Source organism: Microchirus variegatus (assembly GCF_963457635.1).
Source record: "Microchirus variegatus genome assembly, chromosome: 5".
In the NCBI taxonomy this organism is placed as follows: Eukaryota; Metazoa; Chordata; class Actinopteri; order Pleuronectiformes; family Soleidae; genus Microchirus; species Microchirus variegatus.
Genome location: NC_139806.1, coordinates 24045900 through 24069172, shown reverse-complemented (window position 1 = coordinate 24069172; position 23273 = coordinate 24045900). Strand labels below are relative to the sequence as shown.

The 23273-nt window shown below is 40.0% G+C and overlaps 3 protein-coding genes across 3 annotated transcripts; 1 reads left to right on the top strand and 2 right to left on the bottom strand.

Annotated features, from left to right (window-relative positions):
* Positions 1–417: 417 nt before the first annotated feature.
* Positions 418–8051, bottom strand: stc2b (stanniocalcin 2b; the record flags this gene model as incomplete). Its single annotated transcript, XM_083889636.1, has 4 exons — positions 418–739; positions 1759–1970; positions 4615–4757; positions 7901–8051. The coding sequence occupies 4 exons, from the start codon at positions 8049–8051 to the stop codon at positions 418–420; spliced, it is 828 nt and encodes a 275-aa protein (XP_083745762.1).
* A 5132-nt stretch (positions 8052–13183) lies between these two features.
* bod1 (biorientation of chromosomes in cell division 1) lies at positions 13184–15092 on the bottom strand. The gene is made up of 3 exons (XM_083889914.1): positions 14927–15092; positions 13927–14051; positions 13184–13830 (listed from the first exon to the last, which is right to left on the bottom strand). Exons 1-3 carry the CDS (start codon positions 15074–15076, stop codon positions 13617–13619), a joined length of 489 nt encoding a protein of 162 aa, XP_083746040.1. The 5' UTR covers positions 15077–15092; the 3' UTR covers positions 13184–13616.
* Positions 15093–15440: 348 nt separating this feature from the next.
* Positions 15441–19814, top strand: htatsf1 (HIV-1 Tat specific factor 1). Its single transcript, XM_083889302.1, has 10 exons — positions 15441–15513; positions 16509–16667; positions 17087–17318; positions 17425–17472; positions 17568–17722; positions 17820–17983; positions 18088–18184; positions 18543–18632; positions 18720–18857; positions 19113–19814. Exons 2-10 carry the CDS (start codon positions 16509–16511, stop codon positions 19398–19400), a joined length of 1371 nt encoding a protein of 456 aa, XP_083745428.1. The 5' UTR covers positions 15441–15513; the 3' UTR covers positions 19401–19814.
* Positions 19815–23273: the final 3459 nt, after the last annotated feature.

Sequence of the window (23273 nt, the reverse complement as noted above, 5' to 3'; positions counted from 1 at the left end):
ACTGAAGAGTGCTTCCCTCCCTGATAATACTGCTTGACACACAGCGTGCCGTCTATACAGTGAGTAAAATAACACTAGCACATACATTTAAAAACAAAACTTAAATAAGGAGAAGACTGACGTTCATCTATCAGCTGCACTCAAACTAAAGACAAATTACCTGTAGTGTTTCCTTGTGTCCATGTCCACTGCTGTAGGACTGTGGTTGACTGTGATGTAAGTGAGGTAGATCATTGGTTTGTATCCATTTATCAGCGTCAAATGTAAAGAAATGAAAAATAACTGACTGATTAAATAAGTTACACTTTTCAAATACAACTACCACTACAACTACAGAATATAATAGTAATAAGTGCATGATCTTTGTATCAGTGTACCCTGTCTGCACCAGTATAACTACATCTCTCCCCTGTTGCTTTATGAAGCAGTGACATTGGTTGTCTCAGACACTTCGGTGGCGTTGTCACTAAGATTAAGCCCGATACTGTCTCCTGCTTCGGCTGCACTGGTTGGATCCTGCACGGGTTCCTGAGCAGCGATTGGTGCCCAGGGAGCGGTGGGTGCCGGAGTGGCACTGGTGTGCTGGGGAGCGTCCGATTGGCTGAGAATACAGGTGTTGCCGAAGCTTTTGCACAGCGCCCCCCAGTGTTGTTCGCACTGTCCGCGCAACCGCCGGCTGACCCATGACCTGACCTCGTCGTTGCACTTCAACAGGAAGTTCACCAGCTCCACATAGGGTCTGTAGGACATGGAAAACATGTATTTATTTGTACAAAACACAAACATTAAAGGACTTGTATTATCCCCTATTTCTCCAAGTTAAACTAGTTCCCTGGTGTCCTAATGAACATGTCTGTGACATGCTTTGGTCAAAATACCATAAGGATGAAGCACCACAGCAGTTCAATCACCCTGCCAAAACAGTCCTGTTCAGAATGCTTGGTTTAGTAGTATCTCTTTAGGTCCACCTTAAAAGTCCACCTTAAAAAAAAAAGTAACACGAAACTTAAGGGACAGGATTACATCAGCCACAGAGGCTACTGGGAGCTAACAGCTGTTAGCATTTGGAAAAGTGATCATTTGCAGGCTCTAGCAGGCACATTGCTGTCATATGTAACATGTATCCACTGGACAGGTAAATCCTCTGAGGCTGGAAGTTTGTGTAGAACTCTGTGCTGCACTGTGGAGCCAAAAATAGAACTTTTTGCGGACTTCTGGTTTTCGGATACCGTTGCTCTCGCCAGCACTCTCACTTGTTTTACAGACAAAGTGGAGCTCTGCGAAACAACAATTCCGGGAATTTAGCATCTTGTGACGTCCCAGTGAGCGCGGAAGTCAACATCGTGTGTTTCATCTCCTGTACTTAGACTGAGGAGGACCACAAAAACATGAGTGAGTCATCTTTTTTCTTTGCCGACTGATAGGGCCTCCAGAGTCCCAAATATAAGGATTTAAATGATTACAAAGACTTTGCATAATATGTCGCCTTTAAAAGGGTCAAAATAGTGTGTAACAGTTAAAAGTCTATATTTAGATGCAAGCAAGTATCTGCGACCAGGATCTTTGAGGACACATTCCCTAACCCTTAACCCTAATCTATAATCTCCTGATACAAATATAAACGGGTCATATAATCTGGTGATTTTGCACCATGCACTCTCAATAAGGTTTCCAAAATTGTTTCTTTTTAAACAGGAGCTGCTGTTTTTTTTTACATTTTGCTGCAAATAAATATCATGCTGTCTCTCTCTCTCTCACCCAGGAGGAAACATCAAGTGGAACTGGACCAGGTTGCCCGTGGTGTCCATGTGGTCCCGCAGTGCCAGGCACAGCTGGTGTTTGGAATAGCACTCTCTCTGGAGCGAGAACACCATCTCTTTAATGGCAGAGCACCGGCGGCTCACGCAGCTGAAGCGCTGTCGCAGTCCCAGCGCCATGCATCGCAGCGCATCCTTCACATAAGACTTACCCTGAGGAAAAAGCAGAATGTCATGTACAAATGTCTTCTTTTGTCCACAAACCAGAATTATTCTGGTTTTAATGATTTCTTTGTATTATTGAGCAAAGAAACCAGAAAATATTCACATGCTGAACTAGATGCTGAAATATCTGGAAAAAAAACTTTCACGGCACCGGAGTCCAGGCACCATTTACCAGTTAGAGCCACAATCTCCTTTAGCGCTGTTAGCTTTGTTAGAGCCGTTAACGTGCCAGAACCAATGCTGTTTTTGTTGTCCTTGAGGCACTCCTTTACCTCCAAATATCATGTTTTTGAGTGGCACCTCCGGACCGCCATACATTCTGTGTTGCAGTGAGTGGCACAGACTGACCTCCATACAGACTTCCGCCTCTGATTACCTGCACCTGAGCCAAGCTCCTCCCTCTTTCTCTCTCAATTAAAGACTATTGTAGTGTTTTTTTTTAATGTTTCTGCCTCCTGTATGCTGCCCCTGAGCCAGGGTGAGTAAAAAGGCACAAAGAGAAACAACGAAACAACAGGATCTTCAGAGCAAAAGAGGTCAGTGGCAAGATTTCACACGTGTATTGTAGACCCAGTTATGGGACTCATTGTTATAAAACATAAATAATGCAAGTATATGTAAGACAGTGGCGGTTGCTGGTTCTTTAAAACAGGAGAAGCTAAGTTATATGTACTTAAATTCAAGAAAACGCGATAATTATGTAAAATTGAAATGCTATAATCATCTTTATATTTACAGTTTATATGGCCTGAGGCAGGAAAGGTTCCACTGTGTATGTTTCTGCAACGCTGTCAATCAAAAACTGGCCCCGCCTTTCAGACAGTTCCTCCAATCATCACGCAGAAGCCCGTCCAGTGCCCCATTGACTCCCAGAGAAGCTGAGCTTCCGTGTAAGTGACAAAATTTTTTTTTTCACATCAACATTTTGCCACATTTAGCTTCAAACAATGTTTTAAAGTGGAACTCGACCGGAAGTTCCAATTAACGCTGTTTTTTTGGTGTGTATCTGCGTCATTACCTTGTTTATGAAGACCTGAAGGTTCGAAACAAACAGTTCAGCCATTGCTGAGAACGCTGTGTTTATTGTAATCTCGGGGCTCAACGAGATCTCTGAAAATCCCGTTATAGTTACGTAAACAGCGTTCCTCCTGCTTCGGGCACTAGTCCGGGCACATCCGGTTGCATACATTGAACCGAAGAAGAAGAATATTGTCCGTTGTGGAGGTGTTTCATGAGCGACAGTGTCTTCTGACTCTGGGTCAAAGTCATAAAAGGGACTTCAGCGGGGAGTCGTGAAGAAGCTATTTTTAATCATTGTTAAAACAATGTTTTGATAATGAGTAGCAGTGCATCCACCGTTCCAGAGGGGGGCGCTGTGCTTCTGAGAGCTGGTGTGCTGAATAGTACTGGCCAATCACAAGACTCTGTCTTCTGGAGGTGAAAGTTCACTCTGAAACATCGGGGCTGATGAACATCATCAGGAAAGAGGATTTCAATCGGCTCATTTACAGCAACTAGGAGGTTTTTGACCATAAAAACACGTTAATATATGTAAGTAGACCTCCATAACTAACATATATGTGCAACAGGACCACTCTATGTGACCTTTAAAAACACTTTTATTTGTTAACATATACATAAATTAAATAGTTAAATCTGAATGTTAAATGTTACATCTAAATGTTAAATATTAAATCTAAATCTATATGTTCTGGGTGAAACTTAATATTTAGTTAATATGCTAATTCACACAGTTGGTAACCAATATTTGTTAACTTATAGTTACATTATATAGATAAATCTAAATATTAAATGTTACACCTAAATGTTAAATATTAAATCTTAATCTATATGTTAAAGCTAACATTCTGGGTGAAATATTTAGCTAATATGCTAATTCGCACAGTTGGTAACCAGAAGTACCAAAATAAAAGCTTGAGTTGGTCAGAGTGTGTTAGAATATAGAATCAGATAACAAATTAAAATGGGGGGATGAACTTATCGGAGAAAATGAAGACTTGTAAACGCAACTGAGCGTGATAATAACTATTATAACAAACTAGTGACGTGTTCTAACGCATGTTTAGTATTTAAATGTAAATATATATACATATTTGACTTTGACATTTTAGAGGAAGCTGAGCTTCACTTGCTGTAAAAAAACATAACTCTCTACAGAGTCGTCTGGGCTTATGTCGGTGGGTGAGGTGTAAGACGGTGTGTTACATATATACTCAGCACAGAGTGGATCACACACTTGTGCTCCCACCGGAGACACGCTAGACTTGCATCACTCTCTCACGCCGCGTCTATTCTCGTGGACAAACTGTTCCCTCTCTCGTTTCACTTCCCCTGTCAGTTTATTCTGTAACTGGTGCCATGCATAACTATGCGCTGCTCACTATGCGACACACATTCTTCACAAACGACAGTAATGACTGATGGGATTAGGTGTGATACCAGCATGTACCCAGCCGGGTCTGATCTCAGTCTGCCCTTATTTGCTAAACGCGGGTGTCACCGAGTCCATGAGGTAATAGTAAACACATGACCTTTTTTTTTTTTTTTTTCATAAAACATGTTTTCAAGTTGTGTCTAAAAATAACGTCAGATTATTGCGGCGTTCCCTCACCTGTGAGTCGTAGTGCCCGGCGTTGTGCAGCAGCGTCAGACAGATGTGGTGCAGCCCTTGGATTTCACACGAGTTGTTGTTGAAACACTGAAACGTCCCGCAGCCGACGTCCCCTGAACTCACCAGGCAGCTCTGAATCTCCACTGAGACACAAAAACATGTCGTCCAAATGTGAACTGCTGTCCTGACACAGTATATGTGTGTATGTGAAGACAACAGTGGTGAGAACATCACAACAGGATGATGACCTTTTAGCCTCGTTATGGTGAGTTCAATGCTCCTGGTTTCAATTTGGTTTAAAGTACGCCGTCTTAGGGTTGTTTGGTCTGCACTGCACTCTTAGAAATAAGGGTTCCAAAAGGGTCCTTTAACCAGGGCTGAGGTTCTACCTGGAACCAATTGCTTCTGAAAAACCCTTTCCAGAAGAAAGGGGTTTTCAAGGGTTCTTGGTAACACTAATGGTTCCAGTAAGAACCATTTTGATCCAGAGAACCCTTCAAAACTCCATTCCTGAATAAAGGGTTTTAAAAGGGTTCTTGGTGGAACCCTCCAAAAGGGTTGGTTCTACCTGGAGCCAAAAAGGGTTCTCCTATGAGGACAAGCCCGAAGAACCTTATATGGTTCGACTTAGCACGTTTATTTCTAAGAGTGTAGGGATGGCTTACAATATCAATTTGGGGTGAATATCGATATTTTATTTATAAAGAATTAAGCCGTTTTGCCACTGTCACTCACCGGGCGTCACTACTTCATGTCTCCTCATGGCAGCGAAACTCAAATGAATGAGTGGAAGTAACCTCGCTGAAGAAGAGGGAGTTTACGGAGGGATAATGGCGGAGAAAGCTACGTTACGAGACGCTCCATCCACGTTCAATACAAAGACTATATACACTTTGTTCTCTGTTGGGAATAAGTAGAGAAATCCTGAACTTTTAAAGTTTTCACGGATGTTTTGTTTTCTTTAGTTAGACAAGTGGTGTGATGTATGGCGATATGATTGTCTTACAATATATTGATCGTATTATGATATTATTGACATCGTGGACCATGTATTCCTAACCCTAATCTGCACCAGATCAATGCACATATTCATTTTGTTTTCACTAGGTTTAAAGTACACAGACTATATTTAATTATCTACAGTTACAGTATGATAGTAGTGACAAAATAAAAGGTCAAAAGGTTAAAGGCCCTAAGGACTGGCCCTGGGATTCTTTTTTTTTTTTTACCAACTTCTTAACCCTCATACAACCTTTTAAAAATACGAGTTAATAAAGGATTTCAAGTGGAACCATTAATGTACTTAAGGTATAAAAAGTAACTTTTTTTAACGCAGTGGATTAGAGACACCAAAACTGTGAAGTGTCGATAACGTGTTGTGTCAAAATAAAGTCATGTTCTTGGCCTTAAGTACATAAACAGTTCCCATTGAAAACCACTTAATAACTTGTGTTTTTAAAAGGTTACATGAGGGTTAACTGTAACGCAGCCAACTCAGAGGTCATTTCTTATAGTCTATGATCCAAGTGCGAAACTATGGTGGCTATGGTGTCATATATGGTGGCATATATTAAATTTCAGCCAATAAAAACCACCTTCATCTTTCCCACGGGACCTTAAAAATGGTAGGACACAATGTTTTAATGTCGAAAAGTTTCTTCTATCATCAAATGAGTTCCCACAAAGCTGACGAAGCCTCTCGGAGCCCCTCTGTGTTTACATTTCATGTCATATCAGGAAGTGACCAATATTACGTCAAGACAGATGAAGGTAACATATAGGAAACATTCTGCGAGCAAATCGCTGACGACACGAAGAGAGGCGAAGTGATCACATGTTCAACATTAAATGATATAGTGTTTAAATGAATTAGTGTTTTAATTTCAGCTATTATTTACCTAATTTCTAAAGTATTTCTGTCTGTTTTTGATATTAATAAATTTATTTTGCACCATATATATGCTTTTATTATGAAGTAGACGCCATCCCATGTCAAAACAAATACTTTTACTTTGACATTCTGTGAAATATCATCATAAATATTTTTATTATTGCGATAACGTGATGGAATATTGTGGATTTTTTTCTCCACTTTTTTCCTCCAAACCGGCCCCAGCCTCAGTCAGGTCTGATAGTTTTGCTTGACAAAGCCTGTTTTCTGGTGAAAGATGCAGCAAACAAGTGATGTTATATCGTTTATGTTCCTGAAAACGAATCAGAGGCAGTTTTAAGTTCATTTTAAATGAGCAAAATAAGGCGTGTCATATGATAATGGAACCCAATGTTCTGCAGAGGTTCCCTAAAGGTTGTGACAAAAGTAACGTTTGGAAGAACCAAAAGAGAATGTTCTTCAAAGGTTGAATGAAGGTTGTGATTTAAGGAGAACATTAGGAAAACCATAATGTTCCCAAAACATTATGAACATGAAGAACATCTCAAACTGTGGCCCCAAAAAACACATATGCTTAGGTCCCCAGATGTCTAGGACCGCCCCTGCTTTTGAGATTTTCTTTTTGGAGACCACAGGGATGAGATTATTAAATCTATTTTGAGTGAATCTGTGCAGCAGCAGCAGTAAAGTGTGTATCTGTGGGTTAGTAAACGTGGATCTGCTGCAGGCTGCGGGTCACGCAGGGGAATGTGCTTAGACAAGGATCGCGGAGCTGAGCATTGAGTTACAAGCTCCATCAACGGGGCGCGCGCTTCTGCTGCGCGGCCCCGACGTGTGACGACAGCAGCAGCAGCAGCTTTTAGGCTTTTAAAAACCAACAGAATGAAAACCATCCTGCAGAGCATTCATTTAAAAGATGCGGTCAGAGGTAAAAGAGGGGCCACGAGGTCACAGTCTCAATCTGTTAATCTGCAATAACGAGTTCTATATTATACACAACAATGATGCCAAATAGATCATTCTGATCCAAATCTCACCTTATATTTAAAACAAGGGATTGTTTTCTTGATAGAAATTAGCGAATAATGAATAATTAAATATAAGAAAGAGCCACTCAAAGAGCCATAGCTCTATCGTCCCTGCATTCTGATGCCTTCTCTGTCAGAGGACTTCAAACTTTTGTTTTTAAGTAGTAATATAAGAAATAATGAATATTAAATATCATTAACAACCGCAGTATAACCAAAGACCCTGCTATAATAAATACACTTAAAACACAACAAGCTGCACGGTTCAACTCCAAGAGAACCAGGTCTGAGTGGCACACAGAGATTAAGGTGGACTAAAGGTGCAGTGCAGATTAAATGCGTGGATGCGTGTGCAGGTGCAGCTCACCTGTGCTCTGCAGAGACAGTCTCCTCTTGGCCTGACTCACTTGTTTCTCGTGGACATCGTGCGCCTGCTGCTCCACGCTCAGCACCTGCCCACAGGTCGTGACCAGGAGCAGGAAAACAGGCAAAAGCACAGCGGGCAGGTTGAGTGGCATCATGTTCTCACTCTCTCTCTCTCTCTCTGAAGCTCAGTTTGTTTTTGTTTATATTTGTTGTCTTGTTGCCTCTTCACTACACACACACACACACACACACACAATCCGTGACCGCACTGTGAAGCCTCGCGCATATAAGGCTGTAGACATGAGCGTTCACGACGGTCCGAGTGAAGGGAGCCTGCGTCTCCACCAATCACGGCGCGTCCACGTGAACGCGCAGCGCGCTGAGGTCAGAGGTTGATTATTAAAGGGAGAAAAAGGCAAAACAAAGTGACTAATTAAAGAGCACTATTTGAATTGGACAAACATTTAGTTTTCTTTGTTATTCTGCAATAACATGTTATGCATTATATATCGATAATTATGCCACATTTATAATTTATAGACTATAAATCACCTCTTAAATCAATTTTTACGGATTTGCCTATATGTGAAGTCACCCTTTTTTAGATTATAAAATGAAATAAGAATAAATACAAATATTTCTTTTTGGTATTTAGTGTTCGGAGTATCGCATTTTTTATTATTATTTTCTCTGTCAAGTTCTTAGACATATATTTTTAAATAGAAGGAGAAATAATGAATGTTAAATGAATAATAATAATAATAATAAAATCATTATTCAAAAACAAAATAAGCTGGTGACGAAAAGAGGGGAGAAGGTTGAAGGAGTAAAGGTCATGATGAGGGACGACAAGATTATGCACATTAAGAGAGCAGTGTTTAGGATAAAACATAGTGTCTTTGTATAAGGTGACATTAATATGGGGGGAAAAACACATATACATATATTTTTTAAAAGATATAGACGTCTATGCTATGAGGGGGAATGATGTAAAACTCTGCAACAGGATTAAAATGTGATGTCACAGGAAACCTTGGTCTTAGAAATTATATTTTTCATGTAAATGCAAGGCATATTTATTGCATTTTATTTCTTTTCTTTTTTTTTAAACCCTCCCAAACTCCTCAGTTGTGCTCCAGCAGTCTGAGTTTTTCCTCTTCCTGGAGGCAGTGGGGGCAGGAGAAGGTCAACCACTCAAGACATCCGCACTCAATTAACCCCCCAGCCAGTCCTGTGTGTGTGTGTGTGTGTGTGTGTGTGTGTGTGTGTGTGTGTGAGTGTGCGTGCGTGTGTGTGTGTGTGTGTGTGTGTGTGTGTGTGTGTGTGTGTGTGCGTGCGTGCGTGCGTGCGTGCACGCGTGTGTGTGTGTGTGTGTGTGTGTGTGAGGGTTAGCAGCTGCTGCTTTGGCAGAGGACGTGCAGTGAGGAACGTATCAGAATCAGCAGACTGAAAGAGGCAGCAGAATGAGGAGAGGTTCACATTTTACTCGTTTACGATGAACTCTTTTAGATTCTTTTTTCATTCGAGATCCACGAAATTGAATATACTGCCTCACAAGTATGTTTGTGTCAATGTGTAATCTCTTTAAAACAAAAAACTGTAGATATAATTGTATCAGTACTTTAGGCAATGGCCTTGAGGATGCCATGTTTGCCTGTAAAATCAGGGAAGTGCAAGCAAGTGTGGCCTCTGCAAAAAAAAAAGGCTTATTCTACAGCTGAAAACCAAATTACGGCTATTTTTAAAACAATGATACACTTATAAAAACATCATAATGGTGTGTCTCTGCACAGTAGCTGTTTGACTAATGTTGCTGCTACATTAGGCCTCCTCACTTCCTGTTTTTAAATCTGTTTGCATCTATTCTCCTTGGCCTGGGACACAGTGTGAGTTATCGCTGAGTGTGTCTTATGTTTTGTTTCACCAGGGCCGGTCCAAGCCTTTATGGGGCCTAAAGCTGAATTTGATTTGCCCCCCCCCCCCCCCCCACCTCCCAACACCGCGGAGTAACCAGTGATTATTGATACAAAGGTAACACTTTAAATAATACAAATTATAGTCGCATTTAGTCTTAACACACAAAAATAATTTCTTTGAATGTGTTATTTGATTTTATTTACTTATGATAACAATAACGAAAACCAATATATAGATTTTTAGACCCTACAGTATTTCAGATACAGGCCTCTCCCAAACGGTTGAGACGTCTGTTCATAATAAACCTGGTTTGCATAATTCATAAAGTACAACATTCAGAACAAGTCACATTAAGTGTTAGTGAGTTCAGCTTGATTTTCAATGAGATATAGTGACTTAAAGTGTGGTCGACCAAATGCTTGAGTAGAACCTTAAAGGGTTAAGATATTTCCTCTGAGTCTGAGGATCATGTCAGGACATGTAAGGTGTCGACCATGACAGCAGCCTTGATTTTAAATCCATTTATAATGAATTATGCATTTTGATTTCTCATTTTACTTGGAGCACACAAACATTTATGTTTTTACTTCTGAAAACCTTCACTTACACGAGGCATTTATTCACATCATGTGATCCTGAAGTAATTATCACAGTTTCCGCATCATCATCGTTAAAACTTTTTTGAATAAGTGAGAACCAGACAAAATGAAGTAAGAACCTCATTATGCTGGTTTCATTGATATTATGTCCTCACAAAGATAGAAATAAAACCCACAAACACACACAGACTCCTCTATTTAGTCCTGTCAAAAGTGAGGTAAGCTTTGTTTTGTTCCCGTTTTGCAGCCTCGTTGTGACAGTAGTGTGTTTTGATTCAAAATGGCCATGACCTCTGACCTGTGACATGCACAAAGGGACAGGTCACAGTCAGGTGACACTGTGACATTGACACTTCCATGTGAGCCAAACAAATACCTCTGCCTTTCGGACTTTTTAATTCTGCCCTGCATCCAGTATTCACTGTGAGTGTGGTCACTGCAGACAGACGGGGTGTGTGTTTATGTGTGTGTGTCCATACAGGGGCCCGCTGTTGGGGAGGACACACTCTTCCAGAGGCTAATGTTTAAATGTTTGGGGGACTTTTTTTTCTTCTTTTTTTTACGCAACCTTCCTCACTCACTCTGTGACTCGCACGACTTCAGAACAACATCCCACAGCTTCCCTTACACAACCTCTGATGACCACCCACACAATGACCCCTCACCCCGACACAGAATGCACACACAAATATTCAAACAAACACATACGCGACCAAAACGGCACATCGGTGTACAAAGACACCAGCGTGCAAACCCTTTTGAACTCTTGTCTTTTACTTGATGTTGTTGTAAACAACATTCTATACCTCAGTGTGTGTGTGTGTGTGTGTGTGTGTGTGTGTGTGTGTATAGATTAACTTGCAAGTATCTGTTTTGTGTCATTGATCCAAGAAGGAAGCATTTGCATAAACTTTGAGTTTATAGGTTGTTACTCCACTTTGTCTCAAAGCTGCATTGTGTAACTTTTGTTGTTGATGCTCATGAACAGAAACAATTACTATTTATATGCTGCATCCTTCATCTGGAAACAGACTGTGAGGCAATACTATCAGACCTGATGAGGGAGTGTTTGTTTGAATACAGCAGTAGCTCTGGAACCAGAAGGATTCCAGCCAAATTCCTTATCAACTGAGGTTTTTGAGCAGTAGAACTTTTTGTCTGCCCCTCTTTTGGCTTTGATTTTGCTTTTCCATTAGCGATAGTGGCGAGGTTCCTAGCAAGCTGAGCTGATACTAAAATGTGATGTCACTGTGGATCAGTTAGTAAGACTTAAAATTTTTGAAAAAAGATTGTGTGTGTGTCATCTATCTATAAAGCAAGTTGTGTGTCTGTGACGGGCATATCTCGCTGATCGTTAGTCAGATCGCCCTAAGACTTTGGATATGGGTTGAGCACGGCCCGATGGTGTGCATCCATGATTTTTTCGTTTTTTGGGGTCATTTTAATTTCCGCAGATTTATCACGCTGCACGACGAAGTCGGTGTCCATTCACCAATACGCAAGCACATATTTATTTAGCATGAGCATGCTACTATTTAGCGGCTAACTTGGCGAACCGGTTTCCAAAGGTAAGCTAGCAAGGCTACGATAGGCATTAGCGTAGGGCTGACTTAATACAAACACTGTGCAATGCAATGCAAAGTTTTTAGCTTTTGATTAGCATTAGCATAGCTAGCTGTTTTGTGACCGTCAGCCATAATTGAAAATTCTTCAGCTCCCACTATAGGAATACATAATTCCTACAGGTACTGCGACCACTGAGACTCCATGGTAGAAGTTTATTTGTCCCTCATGCACATGGACACTGCCAGGTATATTCATGCTAACATATAGAGCAGTCCTCTGCCAAAAAACAAGTAGTTAAATCAATAGAGTTGCACAACGTCTGGTGATGCGCACACAAACACTATATAGTGACAGAGGTTCAAGTCGAAGGCTTTGATTGTGACGGGGCTTTTACTACAAACAACAAAAACTGTGTGTTTAAACGAACAGGGACCTGCTCATCTGTGGAGTCTGGTGTGTGCATGTTACATAAATTGTGTTTTTAAGCTTCTTCTTAAAAAAACAACAAGACAAAAACAACAATCTCCATGCGTGTGAGAGGAGATAAAATACACACATATATATAATATATATATATGACAAATTGCATAATCCAAATAGGATATGCAGATTGGACACATGATGCTAAAATAATGATATTTGGAAAGATTTTTTGGTGAATTATGCCTTTAAAAAACCCAAACAAGAACAATGACCCCCATCTAGTGGTACAGCTTTGTTACTGCACACATTTTTTGTAAACTTGCGCACAGGGAAATCATAATATCTAAGAACATGAGGACAAGTGTGTTCAGTCAAAGGTGAGGTTTATAATCGAAACATTAAAAATAAAGACTGAGCAACAATATTTACAGATGTTATTATGTTTAAGATAAAATCAAACATCCCACAAACTTCACTCGTCGGTGTGAATCAGAACAGGCAGATTTTAAAATATAAAGTAAACCCTTTATTAATGAAAAATGTCATGTGAATTACAAAAGTCAAAATCATATTGCACATGAAAAGAAATGACTAAAATATATAAAACATTATAACCCAGGTTTGTGTGATGGTTGGGTAAAAAAAAAAAAAAAACTTAAAACATGCAGATTTCATCCATCTTTTATTCCCCGTTTCTTGCTTTTCAGCTGCATTAGTGATTGTCCATTCAAAACAACATAACATCACTGTTGTCTTCCACTGATGAGCACAGAGAACAGGCCAAGCTGCAGTCACAGAACCATCTGCTTAATTTCTTTAAACAGTCTAACACACTTCTTAGGCAGAATATTTTGAATTTAAACAGATTAGCCGAATAGCCAAATGTTTTACAATTTGCATCGTTAGTTCTGTAAAAAAAAAAACCTCCTTCATGACCAAACAAAATTGGAATGGATAAGGAAATAACTAAATGAATCAATATCGAATCAGGACCATGTGAATTGGAATCAGATCAATTTAGAAAATCAGTAGCGGTACCCAGCCCGAGAAACCACTTCTTGTTGAACGTTCCGAGCCCCTCAAACTAGCATAGTGGGAAACAACCATCTCCTCTCCGATCCTGCAACTTTCAGCGTGTGTACCTGACGCAAGAGAGAGAATACAGATCTCTTTACTGTATTTATTAACTGTTATTGAGACTGTAAATGGACTTCAGGGGGTTTTGGGTCCGGAGGTGGAGGGGGGCTCCTGTGGTTCAGTCTGTTCAGATGGTGCAGAGTTACAACCCAACATGTTCTCCTCCTTCCTGTCACCTGACAAAAAATCGTGGATGGCACTTTCTATGTTCGGCCGGAAAGTGTGGTTCATTTTGGGGTCCACGACCTGCGTGATGATCCTGTCCACACCGGACTCCAACATACCGGATCTAAGAAAAACACACCACAAACAGGATTTACACGTAGAAAAGACAATGAGTTATACGGCACAGATAATATTATAATCCAGGAGATTATACACTCACTGAACAACGGTTTGCCTCAGCCCGTTCCTCATCTGGTTCTTGTTGATGGACGAGCTCCAGTCTTGTGTGCTCAAGTGAGACGTGACAAAGTTGTCGACTTTCTGCCGCAGGTTCTGGTAAGCAGGCTGGCAGCAATGACAAGTACAGCAAAGAGTCACATGTATATTCAAAACTGTGAAACCGCTCAGGTGATTTTCAATATTCCTGCAAATCACAAGGGGAAACTTCCCCTCTGTTCTTAACCGTACATCCTATTTTATTGGATTTCCTTACCATTTACTGCATATTATATTCCTGCTAGTTGACTTCCTGCTAATTTAGTTTTTTATTCTTTCTTTTTTTGTAAAGCACTTAGGGCACTTTGCAGCTATTGTAAAGTGCTATATAAATAAACATTGATTGACTGATTTTTTAAAATCTATTTCCTGTCTGAATGCACAACATAAATTGAATCTTGCACAAATGTCACTATTGTGACCATTTTCTCTGTATTTTCATGTACTTAATAAGTCACTATACGTATGTATATACATCGTGGGTGTTTAAACATAAGACCGTGCAGCAATCCAGTAAAACAAATGTGCAGCCGCTTGTATATAATAATAATATACAATATATATATATATATATATATATAATACGGCTCGGGCACCGCGTTGAATTATGGGACGTTGGCAGAAACAGCTGTGTTCAGTGCAAAGGTGCATTATGTAATAAATCTAAATCAACTGGCCAAAAAATCCTCCTAATATGTCACAGAGACTCAGGAATAATAATTACACCCCACGACACAGCAACGGTTTAACATGGTTGAGATGGTAAGTAACGCCAACCTAAGCAAACTAAGACACACGAGCCCTATTATATAATATGTGTAATATAATATATGTAATAATGAGTTCGTTAATTCGTAATTCACATGATTTAATTAACGATTTATTACCAAGCTAGTTCAACACTGGCTACTATTAGCTTATATCTGGCTAAAGTTAGCAGATACCTTCGTATCAACGTCGGCCAAACAGTCCCGGCGAAACTCGTCAAAGAGACCCCGGTTCTTCAGATGCTCCACGATCATACCGATGAGCTGTGGGTCTCCCGGTGGAAGGTTCGGCGCATTCACGTTCACGTTAGCGGTGCCTTCTGCCATGTCAGTCCGAGCATCAGTTACCTCTCAGCAAAACAAGTCAAGCTAGCGAAGGTTGTGCGCTTAGTGGAGTTGCGCTTGATTAATTCTCCCTCTGAAACACTGCGGGTGGAGTTATTATGATTATAGCATTCTGTTCACGGTGACGGGCATTGGTAGAGAAACGGTCGATGCTGTACTACAAATCAAGTGCCCCCACTTGTTACGCATGCGCACTCGGACTCTGACCCTGGAAGTGCTTCATTCAAGCATTCGTCGCGGATTTAAGGTAAACGTTAGCAATACGCATCATAGCACCGCATTTGTATTACATTTACTTATGAGCACAAGTTACAACATCTAAACTCTGTTATTTGTTTTAGGATTTTTTTTTAAAGGAAAGAACACCTGTTTCGTTCGCATTCGCAGAGGTCTGATACGTCGGACAATCCCTGCAGAAGGTAACGCTAACTAGCTATTGTGGCTAACGTTTACTGAGTCTTCTGCTGTTTGAACCTACCAATAGATATATTCACATGTTATTAAATGTGCAACTGTATATTATTTTAATGCCAGGGGCACAAAACAACCAGGTTAAATAAGTTTGTGATGTACAGAAGCTCCGACAACCTGATGTAGAAGTGTGCAGAAGTATTATGTTGATTCCACGTTGGTGTAGTGGTTAGCGCTCTTGCTGAAGCCCCGTGTTCGTGACCCGGTCGAAACAAAGGTTTTGAGTTTGCTTGTGTCCACGTAAAAACATGCTGCTGTCGGCAGAAGATTATGGATGTACGATGATGTCAGCCGAGATTAAACTGCTACCTCATTGACTTTTATGCAAATTGGACACCTTAAATTAACCGTCAGTGTGAGAGTGGATGGTTATGGTCCTATGATAGACTGGGGACATATGTACGCCGCCTTTTGCCCTGTGTCAGCTGGGATTGGCACCAGCGCCCTCACGTGGAGGATAAAGCCGTGTACAATCCAACTTTATTAATAGACCTAAAAACAAATTAATAAAACACGATAGAAAGTATTGAAACAACATATATAACCAGGTCCTACAATAAAAACAAGGAAACGGATGAATCAATATTATTGTCATTATTATTAATAATAATATTAATTATTAATATTAATATTATTAATTAATACAATAGGAAAAAAAACACAGAAATCTGTAATAGAAATGTTACAAATGCATTAGAGACGTTACCATTTTTGAACAAATTATATGATGTTACAAAACACTTTGCTAAGGATGTAAGTATTCTCACGTGAAAAACAAGAATCATAGCACTTCAAATTAATACAAAGGGACTGGACAGCTTTTTCAAGCCACTAACGTGAGGAATTTATCTGTCATGATGATGGATATGATGATGATTTGTCAAGATCCATGTTCATATTGTATATTGCTGATATACTTACTCACCTTGTCATGTCCTTGCAGATGAGTGGTGACACCAACAAAGAGTTTACGGAGCAGCTGCGGCTGCAGGAACTCTATGGTCGGAGAAACGTCGACAGCTCTGATCCGAACACCTTCACTGACCCCGAGGATGGGACCGTCTATGATTGGGACCATGAGAAGAAAGCCTGGTTTCCTAAAGTATGTACATTCCTACCTCTCTTTATGTCATATTGTTCACATTATTCCTCATACTTTCTGCTAAAGATTAGGGATGCACGATAGCAGGTTATCAACTGATAGGCTGCTACCTCCTTGTCTGTTATGCTTGCACCTTCTCCAACTATTCTAATGTCTTTGTTCGTGTACTTTAGACTGTGAAGAAATGCAAAATATAATGTTATTTTCACTCCAGAAGAGACTAACTGTCCTCTGCAGTTGGGTGTTGGGAAAACCTTATATAATATATAAGGTTTCGATTTGAAAGAGCTCTACAAAATGAAATATTGTGCATCCTTTCTGAAGATAACTCTTTATATCTCTGACTCTGTTTTTCGATGGGTAGAATCACAATGTAGAGCCATTTTTTGCGTTAATGTACGTTTGCTCTGTTTTCCTAGTTAACAGAGGATTTTATCGCAGCCTACCAGGCCAACTATGGCTTCACTCAGGATGGCGTTCCAGATGCAAACAGTGCTGCTGCAGTGAGCAGCAAAGACCTGGCACCTTCTGAGCCGGACGGCAAACCTACAGAAAGGCAGAAAGCAGCCGACGCCACAGAGAACCCAGACCAGCAGGAGACGGCAGCTAAAGAAACCAAGCAGAAGGGAGATAAGAGGAAAGCAGATCCAGGTAAAGGAATGTTGTTTGTTTTACTGTGTAGAGTTTGATGTACAGTATCCAAGTCTAACTTTGTGTCTAATGCACCTTTCTCATTTGTTCTTTGTTCTTTTCACAGGCTGGTTTGATATCGATGATCACAAAAACACAAACGTCTATGTGTCAGGTGAGCATTGCTTCCATTTTTTTTCCTCACGCTCACGTCCAGTAAATCATTCACTCTGATCATCCTAACATCTGATTTTTCTCTACTTACCTAAGGTTTGCCCCTCGACATCAGCACTGAAGAGTTTGTCGAAATAATGTCCAAGTGTGGCATCGTGATGCGGGACCCCATCACGGAGGAATACAAGGTCAAACTCTACAAGGACAAGCAAGGAAATCTGAAGGGCGACGGCCTCTGCTGCTACCTCAAGGTTCAGCCTTTCCTTCTGCTTCTTTGTGTGACTATATTGTGAACATGTTTTCTGTAAAAGATACTGACCAGCGAGTGTGTGTCTGTGTGCTCTGCAGAAGGAGTCAGTGGCGTTAGCCATGCGTCTGATCGACGAGTCAGAGGTCAGAGGTTACAGGCTCCACGTGGAAGTGGCGCACTTCGAGCTGAAGGGCCAGTACGACGCCAGTAAGAAGAAAAAGAAGAGCAAAGATTACAAAAAGAAGCTACAGCAGCAGCAAAAGTAGAGTCTGCTTTCTGTCCTTTAATTATTTTTTTGCTATGTACAGGGTTGAAGTGTCTGACTGCTAATGTCTGTCTCGTTTCTGTGTGTGTCTGTTTGTGTAGGCAATTGGACTGGAGGCCAGAGAAGCAAGGAGAAGTGAGGAAGAGGAATGAAAAAGTTGTCATCATCAGGAACATGTTCCATCCCAGTGACTTTGAGGTACAGAGATCCATATGCACATGCACACTTAGAAACTGAAACAGAGAGTGAATGTGTTTTTTTTGTTACCCACAGCTGACATTCCAGTCTTAGGATGATGAAAAATAATCATAAATGTGTGTTATTGTTCCCAAAGGTCTACATTTTTACCTGTCCAAACATGTGTAACTGAGGATTCCCCTCAGTCATTACCCTGCCTTAAACATCACAACTAAATGCCTAACCCTAAATTTACCCTAAGCATAAACTTAACCCTAAAACCTAATTTTTGACCTGTCCAAGTTGTGAGGATGAGCTAAAATGTCCTCACTTCCTGTGGTTTCACTTGTTTTGATTTCTGCTTTGATCTCTTTTACAGGAAGACCCGCTGGTGTTGAACGAGTATCGCGAAGATCTTCGGACAGAATGCGAAAAGATTGGCGAGGTTAAAAAGGTCATCCTCTTCGATGTGAGTATAACGTCCTGTCACAGTCGAGCAGTTTCGTACAGTGGCACGAATAAAGAGCCTGACTTAATTTCTGTGTTTGTGCCGCAGAGACATCCCGACGGCGTCGCGTCGGTCGCGTTCAAGGACCCCGATCAAGCCGATGCCTGCATTTCGTCGTTCAATGGTCGCTGGTTTGCAGGGAGGCAGCTGACTGCAGAGGCTTGGGACGGAACTACAGATTATCAGGTAATGTTATCAGGCATTTGTGAGGGAATGGACATGGTAATGTTTGCTGTAATGTATGAGTCTGCAATTAGACAAAGCCTTGCTCACTTTCCTGAAAACTGAACTTAAGGCCTGTACATACTCGGCAAGAACAGAGAAATGTGTTCTCTCTCCCATTACGATGAGAAAAGAAAATGTGAATCAAACTTAATGGTCATTTCTGTCCACTTCTCTCACTCATTTACATTAATTTTACTTTATTTTGTTTCTGCGCAGATTGAAGAGACGTCACGAGAGCGAGAGGAGCGACTGAAGGGTTGGTCTACGTTTCTCGATGTGGATGATAAAGACGGGAAGAAGTCCACCACCCCCAGCAGCACTGTGGCTACGGAACCAGCAGAACCAGCAGAACCAGCAGTCACAGAACCTACAGAGCCCTCAGATCCAGCAGAGCCTGAAAAGCTCCCAGAAACGGAACCACAACCTAAACAGAAACAGGAGCAGGAACAAGACATTGACTCTACAGACAGCAGCCTTGCAGGAAGTGATGATGAAGAGGCTTAAGAGACTTCAATTAGGACGCTCTCGTTTGTACTTGGACTGCTGCAAAACTGTGTTGTGAACGTGAGCGAAAAGAATCTGGATGATTTGGGCAATTTTTAACGTAAAACAACAAAACTTTTTTTTTTATTATCTTTATTTTGGTTTATAATGCAATTCGACTGCTCCTCCACATGAATGGTTGCTGCTTAAATTCCAAGCTTTGTCTTTATTTGTAAAGGCAGTGTGTGACTTTGCATACAGTGTTGTAAATCTAAACAATTATAGGACTGAGAATGAATCGCTTTTGGTTTGGATTGTAGTAGATTGCTCAGCTTCAATAATGATACATTACATTTATTTTAAATACAAGTTATTTCTTCTGTTATTTTTTTGTCTTGGAATACGTGACAGATTGTATTAAGTGTTTTACAAAACCATGGAGATGAAAATGAATGAGACATTTCAGATGAAGACATTAAAAACACATTATAAAGACAACAAAAACAAAGCTTGTTCGTCTTAAGTCCCTCTTCCCTCTGCAGCACTTGGCGTCGCTAACAGATTTTGGATAAATTGTGTGTGAGTAGCTGTGTTTGTAGTTGGAGTGCCACATGAAAAGCTGAAGAATACAAGTTGCAGGTAGCTCACTGGACAAGCACGCTGCTGTGAACTCCCTGCGGTCGTAGGTTTGGTTCTTGTGTGGACCAGAACCTTTTAAAGCACATCTTCCAAAGTGAAGATGAGACAAAAAGATGTAGGTCAAGGTGGCCTTGGTGGCACGGAGGCTATGTCTCCAACCAGAAGGTTGGGTCAGAAAAGCAAGGTAGCAGGTTCAGTTCCAGCACTGTGTGGTTATTCAGTGGAACCAGCCGCCCCCCCCCCCCCTACACTGAAGGCTGCCCCTTCAGTTTTTGGGGCATCTGTTGTTTTTGAATCTATACTCCTCTAAATGTAATATCACGTTTGTCCACCGGAGGGCAGTTTCAACTCTTGAGCAGCCATGAATCAAATACTCCTCTAAATGTAATATCACGTTTGTCCACCGGAGGGCGGTTTCAGGGCAGGAAATGGCATCAGCCACAGAGGCTACTGTGAGCTAACAGCAGTTAGCATTTGGAAAAGTTATCATTTGCAGGCTCTAGCAGACACATTGCCGCCATATATAACATGTGACAACATGTCATATAACAACTGGACAGATAAATCCTCTGAGGCTGGACGTTTGTGTAGAACTCTGTGCTGCACTGTGGAGCCAAGAATAGAACTTTTCACGGACTTCCGGGTTTCGGATGCCGTAGCCCTTGCCAACACTCAATTTATTTAGAAATGGTTTAATAATGCAGTAATTATTGCATCCCCACTTGTTTTATATATATTTTTAAAAATCATCAGAGACACCATGATACGATTTCCGATCACGATATTTGAAAAATCATATATTACGTTATACTGACAGTGCTCGTGAAAGTGAGCACTTGGCATCATCTAGTGGACTGAAATATTAATTTATTTTGTCATTTTTTTAATTTTTCCAATCCACAAAAAGGTTTGACGTTTATTTGTGAAAATATAAGCTACAAAAATTGATGGTGTCAAAAGTGATATATTATTGCCACACAACCTGTCGCGATATTTCAATTCATTTGTTTTTCCCACCACCACCACTAATAATCCACTCAAACAGCATCACATCCTGTGTTCAACCAGGGCCAGCCCAAAGCAAAATTTGATTTTGGGGCCCTCTGTTACTGCCAATAATAATGAGTATTGATCATTCACACTAGGTATTCCACTTATTCTACCCTGACACAAATACGCTTGTAAAAGTAAATGTGAGAACTTTTTGTTGCATGGAAGCAGACACCAGATTTGCAAATTTACAGAAAAATCTTTCAAATAATATTTAGCAAAATCAGCAACGCCCCCTACTGGCGACAACGAGAATCAATACATAAAACTTAAGGGTTTATAAATAAAATATTAAGATATTAAGGTCTGAAAATCTAAAAATGTGCACAAGAGGGGGGATTCAAAATACACTCCTGTAATACAAAGATTTGACTTTTATATGTAAAAAACACAGCATTAAATAAAATAAACAAATACTTCAATAATAATGTCAATCAACAGAGGCACCCGGAATGTAATAATGTAATAAAAATGGTTTATAAATAAAATATAAAGTTAAATAATCACATGTGACAACTGATTTTCCAGCTTCTTAAATGTGAATATTTTCAGGTATTTATTTATTTATTGTCCAAATTTGGACGACATTGTGAGTTCAATGTTGAACAGATTGTTGTGATTGTTCCACAGCAGCTCAAACCGAACACACGTGACCAATTCAAGCGCCAAACGGGAAGCGTTGCATCATGGGAAGTGGAGCAAACATTTGATTAGCAGGACAGGAATGGCGGCGGCCAGGTATAGGAAGATGACCGTGACCGGACGAAGACTGCGAGTGTTCTGCTGGAGAAGCCACGCTGAATGAAGAAGACGAGCCGCAAGGAAGACACGGAAGACATTGAAGACACTGAAGACATTGAAGACACTGAAGACACGGAAGACACGGCGAGTCGCCGTGAAGACTCGGTCAGCCGCTTCTTGAACCACTCGGACACTAGGTGAAAACAGTATGTCCATTTTGTTTCTACCCATTTATATTGATCAATTCTATACAAAAAAACAGACTGTATACTAAGTGGACAGGGATGGCCCAAGCGTCCATGGGGTCCTAAGCAAAATTAGATTTTGGGGCCCTCTGTTACTGCCAATAATAATGATTATTGATCATTCACACACATACTATATTAAAGGTATTCTACTTATTCTACTCTGTCACGAATACACCTGTAAAACTAAATGTGAGAACTTTTTGTTGTAGTTGGATTGTAATCCACAGTGATTAATGCATGGAAGCAGACACCAGATTAGCAAACCTGTAAGTGGACATTTTATTCTGACAACACTGATTAGAAAATGACCTCCATTCAAATGTAATGTAAGTCTATCAACTTCTCACTTGATCAAAATCTAATTTCAGCTCTTCAATATAACGTGATGATAATTTTAGTTCCTTTTAGTAAGATAATAGACAAGTGTCTTGTCATATGAATCCTGATGTGTCTAAATAACAGCTAGTATTTTCCAAAGAGTGCCTGTTAACACGCTGCTGTCATATTGTAAGTTTGACTTTTAATGTCCACTTTTTAAATATAGATTCAAAATAAATTCCTTTTAATAATTACTTGCTCTTCTTTTATCAGTGATCTGTCAATAGAAAGACCATTAGTAGTGTTTTTATTCTTAAACTTTTAACTACATTAAAGATATTACTCTCACAATGTCCTCAAAGAAACATTAAATTCCTGTGTTCATTAATAGCTAAAACTAATCGATTGTCTTTGTCACTAGAGACTATGAATTCTCCTGCTTAACCTGGCAAATAAAATGATTAAACTAATCTTTCTATATACCATCTCCTTTATATCTTAAATAAATTGTCACTTTTTACAATTTGTGCCAAAATATAAAAATGTATAAAGTCCTCATTTTACTTTGTTTTTTTCATATTTAGCAACAATCAAACATAATAATCTCGTCTTTTGAAAACCGTGCTGCATTTTACAATAAATTTAGCCCATTATTCACAACAATGTAAAACTAAGATAATCTGGGGAGTTAATGGAGTACAATTTTGGAAACGCTTAAAATCCTTATCTAAAAAATGTAGTTATAGCAACTTGTAACAAAAAAAAATTCTAAAACTTACTTTAATCCCATGCTCACCACAGCATAGAAATAGATTAATTTGAATTAATTGTTAGACCAGAACTAAATATTATCATGTCCTTCCCCACTGAACATGAACTATTATCAGTTCTGCAGTGA

Bases quoted from the DNA above. Each gene is read 5' to 3' on its own strand.
- bod1 (XM_083889914.1), bottom strand. From the start codon at position 15,076: ATGGCAGAAGGCACCGCTAACGTGAACGTGAATGCGCCGAACCTTCCA. The intron at 14,052-14,926 runs GTATCTGCTAAC...CATTGCTGCCAG, and splicing joins TGGCCGACGTTGATACGAAG to CCTGCTTACCAGAACCTGCG. The intron at 13,831-13,926 runs GTGAGTGTATAA...TGTTTTTCTTAG, and splicing joins CTGAGGCAAACCGTTGTTCA to ATCCGGTATGTTGGAGTCCG.
- htatsf1 (XM_083889302.1), top strand. From the start codon at position 16,509: ATGAGTGGTGACACCAACAAAGAGTTTACGGAGCAGCTGCGGCTGCAG. The intron at 17,473-17,567 runs GTGAGCATTGCT...TACTTACCTAAG, and splicing joins CACAAACGTCTATGTGTCAG to GTTTGCCCCTCGACATCAGC. The intron at 18,858-19,112 runs GTAATGTTATCA...GTTTCTGCGCAG, and splicing joins ACGGAACTACAGATTATCAG to ATTGAAGAGACGTCACGAGA.